The sequence below is a fragment of the Jaculus jaculus genome, chromosome 16 (assembly GCF_020740685.1).
Source record: "Jaculus jaculus isolate mJacJac1 chromosome 16, mJacJac1.mat.Y.cur, whole genome shotgun sequence".
Taxonomy (NCBI): domain Eukaryota; kingdom Metazoa; phylum Chordata; class Mammalia; order Rodentia; family Dipodidae; genus Jaculus; species Jaculus jaculus.
The window spans coordinates 69677862-69697109 of NC_059117.1; the positions used below are offsets into that span (position 1 = coordinate 69677862).

At 42.7% G+C, this 19248-nt stretch overlaps 1 protein-coding gene across 4 annotated transcripts in view; it reads left to right on the top strand.

Moving 5' to 3' along the window:
• The window catches only part of Fhit (fragile histidine triad diadenosine triphosphatase), a 1635415-nt gene that overhangs the window by 1396254 nt on the left and 219913 nt on the right, over positions 1–19248 (top strand). For all 4 annotated transcript variants that reach the window (XM_045135946.1, XM_045135948.1, XM_045135947.1 and 1 more), the window contains one exon: positions 18504–18572. In XM_045135946.1, the coding sequence (XP_044991881.1) occupies positions 18504–18572 (69 nt within the window). The remainder of the gene's footprint in view (positions 1–18503; positions 18573–19248) is intronic.

Consider the following 19248-nt stretch of genomic DNA (forward strand, 5'->3'; position numbering starts at 1 on the left):
AGGACAAGCCAGAGTCCTTGTGCAGAGCTCAGGCGCTAAGAATGAGAGACGACGTGAGTGGCCTGAGGTCTGTGAAAGCATTCCTCAGAAGGGAACACCAGTGAGGCCCCTGCAATGGGCAGAACTTCTGCTTCATTTAAGGAAAATCACGGGTCCTGTCAGACCAACACAATTTTCCTTGGCAACTTCATTGTGGTTGAACACGTGGCCCAATAACCTGACAAAACTTGTCCCCAAACATGTCACGAGATGAGGTTTGAGCTCAAGAGGGTTGTCAGCTTGACAGGACTTAGAATCAACATAGAAAGAAATCTCTTGGGCTGGAGAAATGACTTAGCAGTTAAGGCACTTGCCTGCGAAGCCTAAGGACTCGTGGTGTTCAAGTCTCCAGGTCCCCTGTAAGCCACATGCACCCCGTGACCCAAGCACATAAGGTTGCACATGTGCGCAAGGTGGCCCAGCATCTGGAGTTCGATTGCAGAGGCTGGCGGCCCTGCTGTGCGAATTCTCTCTCTTTTGCTCTGACTCTCTCGCATAAAAAATAAAAAAAGGCCAGTCTGTTGAGCTTGCCTCAAACATAAAATGTCTTAGCATGTCTGTTAAGAGATTTTCTAGATTCCATTACTTGAGGTGGAAAAGACCCACCCTGATTGTGGCTTAGCACTGTTCCATGGGACGGACGGGAGTCCTGGACTTTGAAAAGAAGGAGGAGACAGCTACGCACCAGTGTTCACGGCTCTCTGCTTCCTCACTGTGGACTCAAGGTGACAATGTAATCACAGTGTCCTGCTCCTGCTGGGGTTCCTCTGTCATGATAGACCCTGCCCTCTCCAATTGTAAGCCAGAGTCAAACCTTTTCTACCTTAAGTTGCTTCTGGTTAAGTGTCCAGGCCTGGCAATGAGAAAGTAACTGATGTAGGGCCCCAAGCTGATGTGGGGGCACCAGAGGGTGCACAGTTGTGTGTTGGGGGGGCTCCCATCTAGGAGGCATTTCTGGTAGCTGAGCTAAGATCTTCACATATTTACTCATCTCCAAAGCCTTCTGAAGAAGGTTCCTTGTCACCGTCCTTTATATTTGTAGGAGCCAAAATTTAGAGATGTTCGTTTGCTTTCCAGGAGTTGGACAGGAAATGAGTTTTAACATGGGATTTCCTCACAGCCTCTTTGATAGAGAGCTTTACACTCATAGCCACAAGCTGTACCACCTCAAGCCTGCCTTCCTCTGCGAGAAACTCGCACTTCCTGGCATTCAGTCTCCCTTTCCTGCGGGTGGAATTCCAAGAGTTTCACCCTGTACTCTGTAGAAGCCATAGGGCTCCTGTGAACTCAGAATGAGTGAGTGTGCGTGTGTGTGTGTGTGTATGCATGCGTGTGTTTTTAGGAGAATTTATTGTATATCCATCTAATGGAAATTTGGCTGCAACCAAATTTTTTTTTCAAAAAATGATGAACTCCATAAAGTTGAAATTGACCTTAAGGAATCCTTTTGGACTTCTAAGAGTTTGAAAATAAGTTGTACATGTGTGGTAACACATTAGTAACAACAGTTATATTACTAGTTAAGTATGCTATCTGTTGGCGGCAGCATCAGAAATGTTAACTCTGAGTACATCCTGCCTACGAAGTTCCAAGTTCTAGTTCAAACACATAATACTGAGGACTTTAGTGCTTGGAGCAGCCCCGTGAGAGAGGGTCATTTTACAAATAAGGAATCTGAACCTTGTAGATGTTGAGGGAGTGTTCCATGTGGTAAGTGACAGGACCAGGAATCAAGTCCAGACTATTGAGCCACAAAATTTATTGTCATCTCATGTCCTAGAACTAATGACCTGAACCTTTCAAGTCACTAGGTTCAACGCAGTTTTATGCTTTCTGAAACATCTCACCTTGGTGACGGCATCTCCATAAAGACACAACACATGCTTAGGTCATCCAGAGGACCTGCCACTCATCCTGCTGCCCTGGGGTTGTTTTCTGAATAAGCTTATTGCTGCTGAAGGTAGAACATTCCTTAGAAGCAAAGCTTGATTCCCAAATTTCATTTTCTCATACCTTACATTTGCTTAGTACAGCCAGATTTTATATATATATATAATTTTATAAATATATATTCATGTATTTATATATAAACATATATTTTTATATTATTTATATATAAGTAAATATATAAATAAATATATAATTATATATAAATATATAAAAATAAATATATAAATATATATACATATATATATAAAACATTGTTAATCAATCATCTTAATGAATGGAGCCACCATGAGCAATAACCAGGGTGTAGCAATGTTCTAAGCCAATGCCAAAAGAATACGTTTATATGGTCATAGGTGAAACACATAGCCAACCTTCACATGGTCATCTTGACCAGATGTTAAGGACAGAGGTTAAAAGGTATGAAAGAGTCATTAGGAACTCTTGCCTCCTGCCCAGCACTTTCTGACCCACATCATCAGGGGACATTTTTGCTAACTGTTCCTAAGAGGGCTCCATCACTGTAAGTCTACAATCTGTGGTCAGATTCTTGGAAAACTAGAATTTTTTTTTGTTCATTTTTATTTATTTATTTGAGAGAGAGAGAAAGAGGCAGAGAAAGAGAGAGAAGGGCGCGCCAGGGCTTCCAGCCACTGCAAACGAACTCCAGATGCATGCGCCCCCTTGTGCATCTGGCTAATGTGGGTCCTGGGGAATCCAGCCTCGAACTGGGGTTCTTAGGCTTACAGGCAAGCGCTTAACCGCTAAGCCATCTCTCCAGCCCGGAAAACTAGAATTTTATTTTATAATCTACTTCAGTTACCACTATGACCAGAGTGCTTGGACTAAATGTCAGGTTACTGGATGTTTTCCATTGAACCATGGACGCTGAAGATAGTGGTATTCTACTCTTCACTAGAAAAGTTAAGTCAGAAGGCTGGAGAGATGGCTCGGTTGTTAAGGCACTTGCCAACACAGCCTAATGATCTGGGTTTAATTCTCTAGTACTCAGGTAAGCCAGATGCACAAAATGGTGCACACATCTGAAATTCATTTGTAGTAGCTAGAGGCTCTGGCATACCCATACTCTCTCTCTCTCCCTCTCTCACACGCACACGCACACACACTCTCTCTCTCTTTCTCATTCTCTGTTTGGAAATAAATAAATAATTTTATACAAAGAGATCAGCTGAATCAACATAAATCCAATGCCCTAGTGATTGTCCTCACCCACAAAGGGGAACATCATTGATGCCTCATATTATCTAATTTTGATGTTTCTTAAGGAGCCATGTCACGTCACAGGACAACAAAGCCTATGATGAGAAAAATGAAGGTTGTTTCCAGGATTTCCCCCATAGCCGATTTCCTTTTATTATTATGATTACATTAGCAGTATTCATCGCTTGTGCCTCAAAGCCATGAAAGAGAGAGAGGGAGAGAGACCCACAAATCTCTCTGCGTGGGAACCAGCCTGAGATGATGCACATGCCTCTGAATGCTCACGCTCGATATGATTGAGAGGGTCTCCATAAAAAGGAGGCTCACTGGACTAATCACAGTCATTTATTCTGTGTTGAGTTATCAAATCAATGCCTGTAGTTGTGGGGAATGTGTTAGCAGTAGTTTCTTGTTTTTTTCAGTATGCTGTACTCTATGACTATTTTGAAAAGACTCTCATCTAGGAAAATAGTGTGTGCTTTGCTTGTTGGTAATAAACCTTATTGTGTAGACTTAAGTAGGCAACATGACGTTTATGGAATGCACAGAGTAGAATGGTTACTGGAGTAATGCAGACACATATCATCTCACATGGTTATTTGTTGTTTTACGTTTGTTTGGCAGCAAGAACAATTCAAACTATTCATTTAGCAGAAGTATACAGTATATAGTATATAGTATAACCAGCCCTCTATGTCCACAAGCTCTAAACCTGTGGGTTCATCTAAGCATGTGCCAAAAATGTTCCAAAAGCTTTTACATGTATAGTTTTATCATTAGCCTTTAAATAGTATAATATGCCTACTATTTATAGAATGTTTACATTTGGGTGTTATAAGCCATATAAAGATTTCAAGGAGTAGAAGGATTCCATGGGCTGTATGCATTCACTGCATGATTTAATTTAAGAAGGACTTGGAGCATGGATAGATTTGGATATCCATGGGGGCTGTGGAGCCAAATTCCTCCAGATACCAATGGGTATTATACAATTTTATTACCTATGATCCTGGTATTACACATTAGATTGTGAAACTTGCACATCTCCCACATTTGCTACTTTGTATCCTCTAAACTACATCTCTCAGCTTCTGCCTCCTCCTCTTGCCTGATCCAGCAATGACCCTCCCATTCCCCTCTCCTCCTCTCTCTGTGTGTGTGTGCGTGTGAGTCTTTTTATTCACAACTGAACATGGCAGGCAGGTTGGCAGGCAAGCTTCGGAGGCTTCTTCTGTCTGGGCTTCCATCTCCCTGCAAGCCCGCTGGGGTTACAGACATACACTGCTGTATCTGCGTTCTGGGGACCCAAACTGAGGTTGTCAAGCATGGATAGCAAATGCCCATACTTGCTGAGCCATCACGGCACCCCAGCCTCGTTTTTTCTAACGGTCCATCACCAGAACCACTCAGTCCTCTTGTCTCCAGACTCATTCTTTATAACTCAGTGTCATTAGGAAATAGGAAAGCAGGGCTGGAGAGATGGGTCAATGTTCAAAGGTGCTTACTTGGAAACCCTGATGGCCCAGCTTCCATTCCCCAGAACCCATGCAAAGCTACATGCATAAGGAGGCCCATGGGTCTGGAGTTCATTTGCAATGGCAGGAGGCCCTGGTATTCCCCCCTGCCCATTCTCTTATAAGTAAATAAAACAAGAAAATATAAAAGTATACACACCAAGAAAAAAAAGTGGAATATGAAAAAAAAACAACTCCAGTGGAGAATATGATAAGATTTGGACCACAGTGAATTCTCTTTATGCTGAATGTTTTATTTTGCTGAAGTCACATGTGAAAATGGCTACATTGAAGTGATGAAAGTTAATGCTCAGCTCCTATTAAGGAAAGATAATCTTTTCTGGGAAGCTGTTGCAGTGCCAGTGAAAACAAGGCATGAGCTCAGAGCAGATATTAAATGGCGGGAGAGCAGCTTCTTTCTGGAACTCTTAGTAACCTGCTCCATTTCCTGTGGTAAATGACACCACAGATTCAAAACACGGCATGCGGAACTGCAGAAGTTTTTTCCCTCCTAGAGAAACATGACTTGTAGCTATATAAAGTGAGTGCCTCCTGACAAAGTTTATATACATTGTGCCAACCCACCAGTAATGCAGGGTGACAGTTCACAGACTGACAGCCGTTGTTTGACATATTTCATCATTGCTGTGTGTAGACTGGATATCGGGCTCTTACCACACTATGAACAATCTTCCTTTGTTCTTTGATTTCTCTTGGCATCCCTTTTCTCTCCCAAGTTAAACAACCCACTCCTGTGTATTGGACAAAGAAGGAAAAAAATTGTATCACCAGTACTTTAGTTAGTTTTCAAAGCTTCTTTTTCAAACACAATTTGCAAAAATTATTTCAAATAGATTAACCTTTTGAGATGATAGTGATATCAAAGCCTATTAAGCAATTTTCCTAAAAAATCACTCACATTGAAAAATAACGTATCACATCATCGACATGAGTTCAGCTCAGGATTGTATCTGAATTCAGTTACTCTGGGTGACTCTTTTAATCCTCAAACCATCTTTTCTGCCTTCACACTCATACATGCCCAGTTTCCTCTGCCCTGACCTCCCGTGAATATATCATGCTTTTGTCTGGTGTTTTTGTTAGCACAAAAAAGGGAAATTGCATGAGCTTGACCTCTATGACTGACCTTTTCTGGGTAGCTCATCATTTTATTTAAAGCAGAACGAAGAGGGAAAAATCTATAATAGCTACACAGCACAGCCAGCTAGAGAGAGGATTAGGGAGCACCATCTCCATCTCCATAATTTCTGTGTTTTGGTCTCTGAAGGTGCATGAAAGCTTGTCCTGTCCCTTTAAAAGGACAAGTTGTTAATCCCCTTAACATGTTTTTCCCTTTGGACTGGCAGAGTTTCATAAAATTTTGCTTTGTAAAATGTTCCTAAAGGGGGCTTTAAGCCACCATGCCCAGTTTATGGAAATTATGTTCATTAAATTGAGGGCAAGTTTTCTAGAAAACCACAAAGCTGCTTCAGAACATGGAGCCCCATTAAAGGGTTCGTTTGGATGTTTATTCATGGAGCAGTAAATGTTTATTATTGTACATTTTATTGAAACATAAATTAAAGAACTGTAATTATATGTATGGCAAATAGTAAAGCAATGTGCGTTCGTCACAAAATGATTAAGACAAGGAAAAATGCCATCACTGTTTCATTTGCATCCAAATTCTTTATTGTGTACCCTACCAAGGGCCCAGGAGGGATGAACTCTATGGATTAATGTTCTGATGTGGTGTATAATAAAAATTACATATTCTTGGTATTCTGTCTTGCAAACAGAGAATTAGGTTGCAAAGGTATGAAACAATCAAAGAAAACATGGGTTTCTTCTCATGAAAGAGAACCACAATGGCTGTTAACTAATGTCATTGCTGAGCATTGAGCATGCCCCCTCCCCTCATAGGTTGAGTAGTTGCTCTGGAAACTGGAACATATTTAAAGTTTTCCAAAACAACTTCTGTTGACTGTAAAGAAAAAGCCATGAAATTTGCATTTTGGTGAAAAAATGTTTTCTAGGTGCTCATTGTCCCCAGAATGACATTTTGTAGACTATTTCCCTCTATGAACATGATTTCTCAGGCAGAGAGAAAGACAAGAATAACCAAGCCAGACATGGTGCACGCCTTTAATCCCAGCACTCAGGAGGGAGCAGAAGTAGGAAGATCACTGTGGATTTGAGGCCAGCCTGGGACTACAGAGTGAGTTCTAGGTCAGCCTGGGCTCCAGTGAGAACCTGCCTTGAAAATACACAAAACAAAAAAGAAGGAAAAACCAAGATAGTCATTATACATGTTTTTTTTTTTAAAGCAAGCTAAGAAATCTAGAATACTACAGTTGTCCAACCTTTAGCCAACTCTGCAACTACTGATCCATCTTCCTATCTATTTATCCTTCCACCAGTCTGACTGTCCATCCATTCACCCGTCCCACCCATCAATACATCCATGCATGCATGAGTCTGTCCATCCTCCCTACCCATCCTGAGAGCATTTATTAATGTCTTCTCTATCCTAAGGACATGAGAGTCAGGGAAGGAAAAGATCAAGTGAGAAACACAGCTCTGAATACCCCAATATTGGATGAAAAAGCATGTTTTCTTCTACTTTGTAGTTAGCAGCTGGCATTAGTGTTAGTAGGAAGAAGCAGAGGATCTGTGCCTAACATGAAGGCTACAACACAAAGAAATAGTTTTCAAAATCTAAGGGAAGAGGGAAGAGGGAGAGAAAGGAATTTCTCATTGAAGAAAACTCAATTATTTTCCTACTGAAAAAAAAAAAAGAAACCAGACACCAGGCTGGAGAGATTTCTCCGTGGTTAAGGGACTTGTGCACAAAGCCGAGTGCCTGGGGTCTGATTCTCCACCACTCGTGTAAAGACAGATGCACACAGTCGCACACTCATCTGGAGTTTGTTTGCAGTGGCTGGAGGCCCTGGCACCCCCATTCATTCCCATTCTCATTCTCTCTCTTTCCCTCTCTCTCTCTTTCTTTCTCTGCTTGAAAATAAATAAGGAAAATATTTCCAAAAACAAGCAATCATCATAAAATATAATAGTGACAAATTTTGTAACATTCTTTCTGTCTCTTGAAAGTCATTTTTCTACCTGAAGTACCACTAAGGCACTGTTTCCACACAAAAGCTTAGAACTGGACAAGAACCGCCCTTCCTACTTCTCTTTTCTTCTTCACTTCTTCCCTAAATTCGGTCAAGAATCCTTAGAATCAGTACAAATAGCAATGTCCAGCATGAAATGCAATTCTAGATGGGGGAGACTATACAAATTATCACCCAATATCGAACATTCTGAAGTAAAAGGAAGAGCTGCTTACAGTGCTACTGGCCTACTGCTGAGAGTAAACAAACAAACAAACAAAACAACCTGGTTTTACACCTTGGAACTTGGAAGAGATGAGGATGCCAAAATCTATAGTCATTTGAGAGTTAGAATCTGCTCAAGGACTCCGAAAGATTGAAAAAGTACACACCAGACGGTGAGGGACCACACTAGCTGCTCACCCCACACAGCGGTTTCTCTCCATGCGGCTTAACGCTACCACTTCTCTTTCCTCTAATACTCCGGGGAAAGGAAGATGGAAGAAACCTCTTGGAATGCAATTGTCTCTCGGTGTTGCTCCTGGAGCAGATTATACAAACAGTAGGGAGATTTCTCATATTGTTCTGTTCATTGCAGTGAGATTTTTATAAAAGAGAAAAAGTTCTCCCAACACCTGCTGTCTTAATTTATAGTGATTGTGTTGCCCCCCCTTCCAAATGGAGAGGGTTTCAGACTATGGGGGTATGGTCTTCTTGTAAGCCACACTAAACCCTCATAAATGCATCATTAAGGTAGGAAGGGTGACAGAGATGTGAGCGTGGCTTCCATTTCCACCTCTACATGAGAAGCTCAAATGTCGTCACCTTGGTTTTCTTATTTCCCATCAGAGATTCCTGGGTTTTATAGATAAATGATCGAAAAGCCTGCTTTCTTCCTTTCTACCCTTTTTTTCAAGTCTGTGAACGATGATGGGAAAGGAAGACTTTTGTCTCCGTGTCTGTTCATTTTCTTCCACATTTTCAGTGAAAGAGCTTCTGACGACAAAGAAAACACAAATAATGACTCCTGGCTTCATCCAGTGCTGGTTGCAGCACCTCAAGCAGCCAGCCCTGGGGGACCGGCGAGCCGCACACGCTCCCATTACGGCGGGCGGGGGATGATGGACGTAAGAGATGCACAGACACCTTCCTCGTGTCTCTTCACTTGCCCGAGCTTCTGCTCTCACCACGGAGGAACTGAAAAACAGCCTGCCAATTATTCACACCTTGTGAGCTTCCAGCCAAAGGACAGAGGCACGGGGCCAGGCTTTTGGGCTTCAGTGACACTCTGATACAGCTTCATATTATCTCACCTTGCTTTCCAGTGACTTGAAAAGACCTTAATTTTTAGAAAATTGCCAATTTAAGACTGGCTGTTTGCTCTAAGCTGCTTTAAACTAAGCTCATTGTGGTTGGGCGTAATACATCATCAGGTCTGTGGGGCTTGGATGATGTATGGGGTCCATACATCATGAGAGCGTCATCTCTCTCATGATATATTATTATAACGCCACTGGAGCCCTGCCAGGGAGGCTTGGCTTCAAAATAAAATTGTTAAGCCACAAAATTCAGTGGGATCTTGACAAATTCTTGGATTTTCTGTTTTAACAATTTTTTTTAACCTTTTTCTTTAAATTTCTCACAATGACTGAGACAACTGGCATCCGTGGGGGAGTCTATGTTTCCTCTGTCTCGTGGAAAGCAAGCCAGCTGTCTGAGCATCGCCAATATTCTCAGTGAAGGAATTCATTGATAACAGGGTCAGAGGCCACCTCTGGGACCTAGGCCTTCGGATTTCAACACAGCATGCCTCTGATTCCTCAGTGGGCCATGCTGTGGTTTCCTCAAAGCTTGGCAAACATCATTTCTCGGGACCTTCCTTTTACAAAGAAGTGGCATCCAGTGATTTCATGATGAGACCGAATGTGGTGGCAGGATGAGGCACCATCTTATCCAGGAAGGTGAAATCCAACAGAGCTTTGTGGGCAACAACAATCCCAGAACATGGCATAGTGAGGCAGGTCGCGTCAGAACCAAAACTTCCGGTTTCCAACAGAAGCAGCTTTTCGACAGTGTCTTCAGACCATAGCCATGAGGTTTAGTCATCATCAAGATGGTTACATAGTCAGTCAGCTTTGGCCTATAATCTGCATAGCAAGCTCATAAGTTAGCATACTGGTTTGATGGCCACGTGGAAGATGACAGATGATGAAATCATATAAAAGAAAATCACCTGGAGTAGGAAGGCTGGAAAGATGGCTCAGCAATTGAAGATGCTTGTTTTTTGCAAAGCCTCATGGCCTGGGTTTTATTCACTGTAACCATGTAAAGCAAGATGCACAAGGTGGCACATGTATCTGGAGTTAATTCATAATTCCCATTTTCCTCCCTTCCTTCCTATCTCACTCTATCCTTGCAAATAAATAAAAATATGTATTAAAAAATAGTCACCTGGTAAGAGGCAGAGGTCAGCCTGGACCTTGGTGAATATTTCGACAATTTATACCCTCCCCCCACCTTCTCTGTGGAGCTTTGGGAGACCAGAGGAGGGTGGGATAGTGAGATTTGGTCAGAAGTTGTAGAAGATAAGTCGAGGTCTGGAATTTCAGTGCCAGCCCTTCGTTTAGTTTGCTGTTGGTCTCAGAAGAGTCACTTTCCTCTTCTATAAAATGAATAAATTAGATTCTTTGGGTGTCTTCCTAACATTTTCTAATTCTAATCTTTTATATTTTTATGGGTTTTTAGGTTTTAATTGTTATTGTTAGTAGTAGACTTCCTTCTGCTCCTGAAACTTTACATGGAATCCCAGTATGGAAAGATCACAGCACCATCTGCTTTGGTCGAATCAGGTATGGGAAAGTAAAGGCTGTTGTTCCCATCATACATTGTTCCTGGATGCCCCAAGCTTGTTCTGAGAACTTCAGGCGCTTTTGAAAACCTCAGATGTTTCCTTTATCTGATTGTTATCTCACCCACTTAAAGGAGACTAAGCCTTCAACCCAGCAACATATTATGAGATTCTGTATATTAGAAGTGAGTCATCTCTTCCTATAAATGGGGTCTCTGATGTACCCGCATCATCTTGGCCCCATGGCCCTGTGGCTGCATACATTTTCATCTGGCCTAGTTTTCTTCTAACACATGTTGGGGACTTACTCTGTCCATTCTCCAGGCCAAGGAAAAAGTTAGGCTCCCAGTGCTTCTCCAGGTGCAGTCTTCAACCAAGGAGGACGACCATTGACATGTATGCATCCTAATTTCTTGACCCTTGGTGTGGGATTTCTGCAAGGTACATGACTTAGAACTTCTTCTAGAATTCTCCAACAGAACTAAGCTGTATTCACACTTCAAAATAACTCTCGATAACATGGTCTTTAGGGGCTCACCCTTCCTGTCCTTTGACCCACACTCTGTAACTGATGTGTCCAAAGATCACCTCCATGGTAAGCTTCCTTCACCTCTGTCCTTGAGTCAGAGTTTATTTCAGGGAAGTAGATACATGAGGAAGTATTTTTATTTGTATCCTTCTGAAAAGAAGTCTGATTGCATGGTCATGAGTATAACTGAATATTTGCGATTTTCTCATAGGTATTCTTCTGTCCCATATTTTCTATTTTCCTCTAACAATCAGCAAATGAAAACAATCCTATCATAAAAATATATTTGCCTATTTCAAATTGTGAGATTTTGTGACTTTCCCAAAATCTCATGGAAGGAGCAATAGACATACATATGTGCTATGAGTCTTGCTGTGGGAAAAAAAAAAATTGCTTATTTTCTTCATTTGTAAAATTGAAAGAATACTATTTTCTTCATAAAAGTGTTCTGCAGACAAGAAAAAATGCATACAGTCTACAATTAAAACAAATCAGGTCATCTATATTTGTTTTTTATTGCTGTTGCCAAATACCCGAGAAACAATTATTTAGGTGAGGGAAGATCAATTTAGGCTCATGGTTTCAGAGGTTATGGTTAAGTGATATCATTTTTTTTTCTGGGCTGTGGTGTAGCACAGCATCCTGGCAGAAGGGGGTAGAAGTACAAAGTTGTCCATGTCATAGCGTCCAGGAGAGAGAGGGAGGGAGGGAGGGAGGGAGAGGGAGGGAGAAGGAGAGGAGAGGTGAGACGAGAAGAGGAAAGGAAGGAGTTTGGGACAAAAGGCACATCCCCAGTGACCCTCTTCCTCTAGCTAGGCTGCACACAAAGACTCAATCACCTTTCAACAATGTTCACTATGGCCCAGTGTTCCCTGAGCCTCTCAGGGTGTGCTAGAAAGCTCCTTTGGTTGGTCTTGTGCTCAGCAACCTCTGATTTTCTGCTCTGATGAGATTCCAGTCTCCTCACTGTCTACTGCCCTCTCCCCAGAGGAGGTTCTCAGGCTGGCCGTGAGAGAAGCACTCACATTTAAGGCACCACTCCCTGCATAACGTCTCCTGGGTCCTGGAAGATGTGGTAGAGATAACTTGTCTTATGCTAGCCAGGCAACTTTGTTTATGTGTCATACCGATGGGTCTTGTGTCTCCCTGATATTCATTCTGCAACCAAGAGTGAGAGTAGCACGGATCAAAGGGAATAAGCATAGATATTTAGAAGCCGTTTTGAATAATATTTTATTTATTTATTTGAGATAAAGAGAGATAGAAGTAAAGAGGCAGCTAGAGAATGGGCACAACGGGGCCTCTAGCCCCTGCAAATGAACTCCAGGTGCATGTGCCACCTTGTGCACCTGGCTTTACATGGGTACTAAGGAATTAGACCTCGGTCCTTTGTCTTTGTTGGCAAACACCTTACTGCTAAGCCTTCTCCAGCCCTAGAAGACGTTTTGATAGCCATAACACTCCATTTCAACCAAAGAACAGTGGAATCTTCTGCCTAGGATCTAATATCTTCCTAGATACAGGCTTCTGACTTGGTTCTCATTATTAGTAGGTATGAATTCCACCCCATTTTGTTCTTGAGCTATAAGAGCTCATTATGTATTGTGAATACACGTCCTTCATCAATATATGACTTGAAATAAATCTTCCAGTTTGTAACTTGATTTTCATGTTCTTCCTCATGTCCTTTGAGCACAAATTACAGAATATTGGTACTATTAACTGTCTTCCACTTTTAAGGACACTTGTGATGGCTTTGAGGTACACTCATAATTTTAAGATCAGTTGGTAAGCAAACTTAATTCATCTGCTGGTTTAGTTCCCCACTGTAATGTTGCTTGCCATTGTCATTGGTAGTGGATTAGGGCATGGGTACCTTTGAGAGGGCATTATCCAGTGGTGTTTCTATTGTTTTTTCAGAGCCAGATGATTTTTTTTTTTTTTCTGAAACTGCATTTGTGCAGGTGTAGAGTAGAAGAGCTCACAGGCATGTAATTTAGGTGGAAGATTGCTACTTATGAAGGAGGCAGTCTCTCCAGCTTTTCCTCCCCTTCATCCCATACTTTTATCTCTAATGATTGAATTACAGATATTACACTGAGGACAGTATGTATCATTCTGACTACATCGACCATTTTCAGGTGAGTATGAGTGAGACACACGCATGCCAAACTATAAAAGGGGAAGAAGAGGCACCAAAGAAGAGTATGGGGAAGCAGAGTGCCACAGGGACGGAAGGAGACGTTGAGGTAGACCACACAGGAGGAAGGAGACACAGAGGTTTCACAGAGGAGGCAGAACTGAAGATGTGTTGTCAGTACTCCCTCTGTTTCTACTCTTCCCATTCTCAACAATCACTTCATTGAGATATATTTTACATGACTCATACTATTAAAGCGTCACACCTCATGGTATTTGTTGTTACTGTAAAGTTGTCTGACCGTCACCTCCGTGTATATTCATCACCCCTAATGTATAGTCTGTTCCCATTAAGCAGTCACGCTTCATTCTGCTCTTGGAACCACTCATCTTTCTTCCTACCATTGTAAATGTCTCATCTGTTCACTTCATAGTAGGAATTATATAGCATTATGGACATTTGGATCTGAGTTCTTCGGCTCAGCATAATGCTTTCATTTAGTGTGCTTCAATCCTTTCCGGGCCAAATCATATTCAGTTGTCTTGACATACCATTCATCAGTTGACAGCCTTTTGAGTTGTTTCTCCTTTTTGATGACTGTGAATAATACCACCATAAACATGCATCGCAAGTTGTGTGTGCATATCTGGTTTCCGTTCTCTCGGGTATATACCAGGAACACATTCTCGGGTCATTTGGTACATTGCATGTTTTGAGGCGTTGCCAAGCAGCAGCTGTATCATTTTACACTCCAACCCCAAGTGCTTGAGGGTTCCAGATCTCCATATTCCCCCAGCCCTTGCCACTGTCTCTCTGTGGTGACAGACATCCTGGTGTGTATGAAGAGCTATCTCAGTGTAGGTTTGACCGTCAGCTTACTACTCATTGCTGAGGCTAAGCATTTTTTCATGGGCTTTGCAGTTTTGTTCTTTTAATTTTCCTGAATCCAACAGTGTTTAATATGATGGATGGTTCTGTCTTTCTTGAGATTCTTCTCCAGGCTATTGGAACTTAACCTTTCTTTATTGGTTTGTTTGTTTGCTTATTTATAATAGTTTTATTTATTTGCAAGGGGAGAGATAGAGTAAAAGAAAGAAAGAAAGAAAGAAAGAAAGAAAGAAAGAAAGAAAGAAAGAAAGGAAGGGTGATATGGTCACACCAGAGCCTCTTGCCACTGCAAACAAACTCCAGATGCATGCATCACTTTGTGCGTCTGGGTTTACCTGGGTACTAGGGAATCAAACTCTGGGACATTAGACTTTGCAAGCAAGTGCCTTTAACTGCTGAGCTATCTCTCAGCCCCATGTCTTGGCTTATATGTTTATGATCTTGGTAAGTTGAGTCCTGAGAAAGCTTTAAACTGGGTTTGGTTTTTAAACTGGACTTCTCTGTTTTGAAATGCCTGCTGGGTTGTCTGAATTCTGAGATGAGGTTTTCTCTTAAGAATTTATGTCAGCATATCAGACTGAGTTGAGATCTATTTCCTTGGGGAGGGAAAACCTCACCTGAACAGCAACTGACAAACTCTCCCACTGTGTCATGGGGTTTCAAATGGTTGACACTGATCAAGATTGACATTTCCAGGACTAAGATTACAGAGCTGACAGAAGTGGCTCTGATCTTTGAATGCAGAGGGTAAGGGATAGGCCTCTAGTCTCAGGACTTATGGGCATGTCACTAAGGAGAGGCAAGGAGCTGGTCACCATTCAAGAAGCCAGGGAAGCACATGGAAATAGATCACCCCATAAGGCGAAAGGACAGTGAAACAGGGAATGACACTGGCATGTCCACTGGTACATTTGACAGCAGCAGGTTTAGGGGCAGGATGAATGGTCTTAGCCAGTGGTTTTCAAAGGACGGTCTATGATTAGCAGTAACAGCATCACATGGGAACATACTAAAAAAGCAATTTGAGAGGTCCTGGCATTCTGAATTTTTAAAATATAACACTGTTTTTTCTATTTATTTATTTATTTATTTATTTATTTATTTATTTATTTATTTATTTATGAGAGAGAGAGAATGGGCATGCCACTGAAAATGAGCTCCAGATGCTTGTACCACCTTGTGCATCTGGTTTATGTGGGAACTGGGGAATCCAACCTGGGTCCTTAGGCTTTGGATGCAATCGCCTTAACCACTAAGCTATCTCTCTAGCCCACATTCTATTATTATTTTTTTTTTTTGAGGTAGTGTTACACTCTAGCTCAGGTTGACCTGGAATTCACTATGTAGTCTCAGGGTGGCCTCGAACTCACAGCGATCTTCCTACCTCTGCTCCCAAGTGCTGGGATTAAAGGCGTGCGCCACGACGCCCAGCTCACATTCTACATTTTTAACAGTCCTCAACTATGCACTGAAGTTTGCTAAGTGGTGGGTGGAAGCAGCGCACACAAACTTTGACAAAAGAGATGCTTAATCAGTGCCGCATTGAAGGGTCTCAGATGTCATCCTTGGTAGTATAAATGTCAATTACTGAATGTGCCCTCTATTTGGTTATCAGGTTATTATTTTTTTTAATAGCAAGGATAATCCCTCTAAAGGTAAAACATTGTATACTGTGTGTTCAGTAGTATGAGAGACATGCTTACCAGATGTGATCCTCTTAACCTGGTGATGCAGGAATGTTGCAACCCCCTTTAGAGAGGAGTGCCCAGTCATAGGTTGGCTGTGGCAGGATCCCAGCTCTGTTGAAGAGGTGTTGTGTGGTCAGCACCCTTGTGTGGTCAGAGCACAGAGTGTGGACAGAGGTTGTTGACTGTAATGAGTAAAGGGAGAGACACTGGGAATGGAGGAGGTTAAAGAAGAACAGGAAGAAAGAACAAAAGGACAGCGCCAAGTGAAGGGATGGGGTGGGGCTCTCTCTTGGTTCTGTGCTAATCCCCACCTTCCTTTGGAGGTCTTTTTAATTTTAATTTTTTTTTTTTGGCAATTTCCCACAGAAATGCAATGTATTATGGTCGTAGTTACCCTGTTACCCCCCCCCCCTCCTGTTCACCTCCTTCTTCCCCCATAGTTGTTCCTGATTTCTGGTCTCCCCCTCCCCTTTTGTGACCCACTGAGTTTAATTAGGAGTGCTTACGTGAGCATGGGTGGGAGGTTATCTACTGGAGTGTGAGCAAATCATCTGTGGCTACTGTGGTCTTAATTTTAAGTTGGGGGGGGGGCAGGGCTGTAGGAATGGCTCAGGCAGTTACAAGTGTTTGTTTGCAAAGCCTCACAATGTGGGTTTGACCCCCCTGTAGCCAGATGCACAGAGGGGTGCATGCATTCTGGAGTTTGTTTGCAGTGGCAAGAGTCTCTGGTGCACCCCTTCCCCCTCCCCTCTCTCTGCTTGCAAATAAATAACACACTTAATTTCTACCTTGAGCCCACGCGGCCCAACATTCTCCTAAGACTCTGGTTCCTGGATGGTGGGGGTGATTTATTTTTACTTCCTTGTTTCTGCCTCTCTGGCTCCCTCAGCCTGGGTGACTTCAGGGTGCCTATGCCCGCTTCACTGCGGACAGGAGAGGGATCCGGCAGAAACAGCACTGTCGGAGGAGGCGGATGGGGAGCGCCTCTTCGCTTTGCCCCCCCTTGGGCAGCCTTACTCCTGGCCTGTGTCTCCCAGTTCGTCCTTTCCCCTTCTTTGTACACAAAGCCACAGGGATACCTCCTCTTCTGTACCCCAGAAGCCTGCGGAGGTTCCCAGCCCAACCGCAGTCCTCAAGAAGACATGAGCCTAGCCTGGAAGGTGGCTTGATTCTCTTTCTCCTTGTCCACACTTACGCTGTTGATTTTTCAGGCAAGCGCCTTAACCACTGAGCCAAATCTCCCCCAGCTCGAGACTGCTCCTTTTCCTATCCTTCTGTGTGCTCCACAGTGAACCCAGAAACAAAGCCCACAGGCAGGAGGAAGGCCTAACTGTGGCAGAGCAACAGTCGACACCATCAGTGAAGTAAAATGTTCCAGTGGCAGTTTGGTCTTGAAAATATACGTTGAGTTAGACAAGCTGGGAACTTTCATTCATAATTTCTGCATAAACCTGGCGCTAGTTCACATTACCTGGGGGCTTCAGTACGCTAGGGAAATGGCTGTTCTAAAGAATTCGGAGAAAGGAGACAAGAACCAGAGATTTCATTTCCTGTCCTGACTATAGCATTTCCTGTGGAACCCTAACCTGCCTTCACCTTGATACCTTGACTCTATTTGTTTATTTAGTTAAGAGGAAGAAAGTGAGAGACTATGAAAGAGAACATTGTGTGTTTGAGAGAGAGGTAAGAGTAAGAGAATATGTAAGAGCGTAAGTGAGCATTGAGAGAGAGAGAGAAGAGACTGAGAGAATATGTAAGAGAAAGTAAGAGAGCATTGTGAGAAAGAGAAAAAAAAAGAAAGGGAGCAGGAACTTGTAAGAGAGTATTGTAAGAGAGAATAAAAGAGAGACAGAGAAAGAGAGAGAATGGGCACACTATAGCTTCTTGCCTCTGCAAGCTCCAGATACATGTTCCCCAGAGTGCATCTGGCTTTATGTGGATACTGGAGAGTTGAACTTGGGCCAGCGGGATTTCCGAGCAAGCACCCTTGACTGCTGAGCCATCGCTCAACGTGCATTGATTTCTTCCTCTGTGAAATGGAGATTCCCTGAGAGCGAAAGTTTTTTGGCGCAGCTAATGAAATACTACCACACACAGAGGTTTGCTTATCACAGCAAATGGAATGTTAGTCAATGAAGAACTGCTCATGTGACGAGTGTATGATTTCTCACTCGAAGCCCTGGTTTCTTTAATTTGGCCTCCAGTACTTTCCCTATTCTTGCAATCAAAAGTTACTTAGGCAGCTCTCCGCGGGCCAATTCTGATCTCTTGTCACTTTCAGAGTCTCAACGGCTGTCTCCAAAGACACACTGTCACTTGAAAGTGCCGGCTAACTAGAACCAAGAGTGACAACTCTGAATAACTTCACAGAGCGCCCAAAGTACTCCGCCAGCTCGCGGATGCCGCCAAGCTGTCCCCTCTTGCCTTCCCTGTGTATCCTCAGCCCATGTCAGATGCAGTCACTGAAGGTGAAGATCGCCTTCCACCGTGGACTAATTGGCTTCATGAGCACGTCACTGTCAAATCTAAAACTGTAAAGGGGAGTTAAGCTCACTGTTTTTCTTTTGCATTTTCAGCACGTGCATGTCCACATTCTCCCCAGAAAGGCTGGAGACTTCCGCAGGAATGACAGCATCTATGATGAGGTGAGCCTGCCCTTTTTGATCTTGTTGTTTGATCACAGGGCTTGTCATGGCAATGAGATTGAACCGGATGAACCAGGTGTCACTCTAGACATGATCTTAGTTGGGGCATCAGAGCCAAAGGCACCAACTGTGCCCATCTTGGCATACCCAATATAAATGAGACACAGTGACCATAGTTTTCCTGTGAAACGCAAATGTCCCTCTGCCTTTTTTTTTTTTCCTCCCTTTCATATTTACTGGGACACTGAGAGCTTGTGTGGAGATATATATGATCCAGAATCTACACAGAAGAAAATATGCTGTGCCACCAGTGGAAACAGACATAAGATAAACTGGCACGTGATTTGCGAAGTCAAATACGACATTCTGTTTATAATACACTTTAAAGCTGAGCTGGTCGTCTCAAAAATCACTCATTCACAGTGGAACTTTGAATCATCTTGAACAGAGATTAGGTCGGTTTGAATGGCATGAATTTAACTCATATATGGAAACATTTTAGCAGTTGACTGGTTGCTGGATCCTCCCATCCATGATATTAGTGTGAAATCAGCATGGCTGGAATGTGCAAGGGCTGCTCTGAGATCTTGTCTGTGAGACCATCCTGCTGTCATCTGCCCTGTGTGGATACAGTGTCTATGATGGGTTGGGCTGGAAAAGAAAATGAGGGATTTTA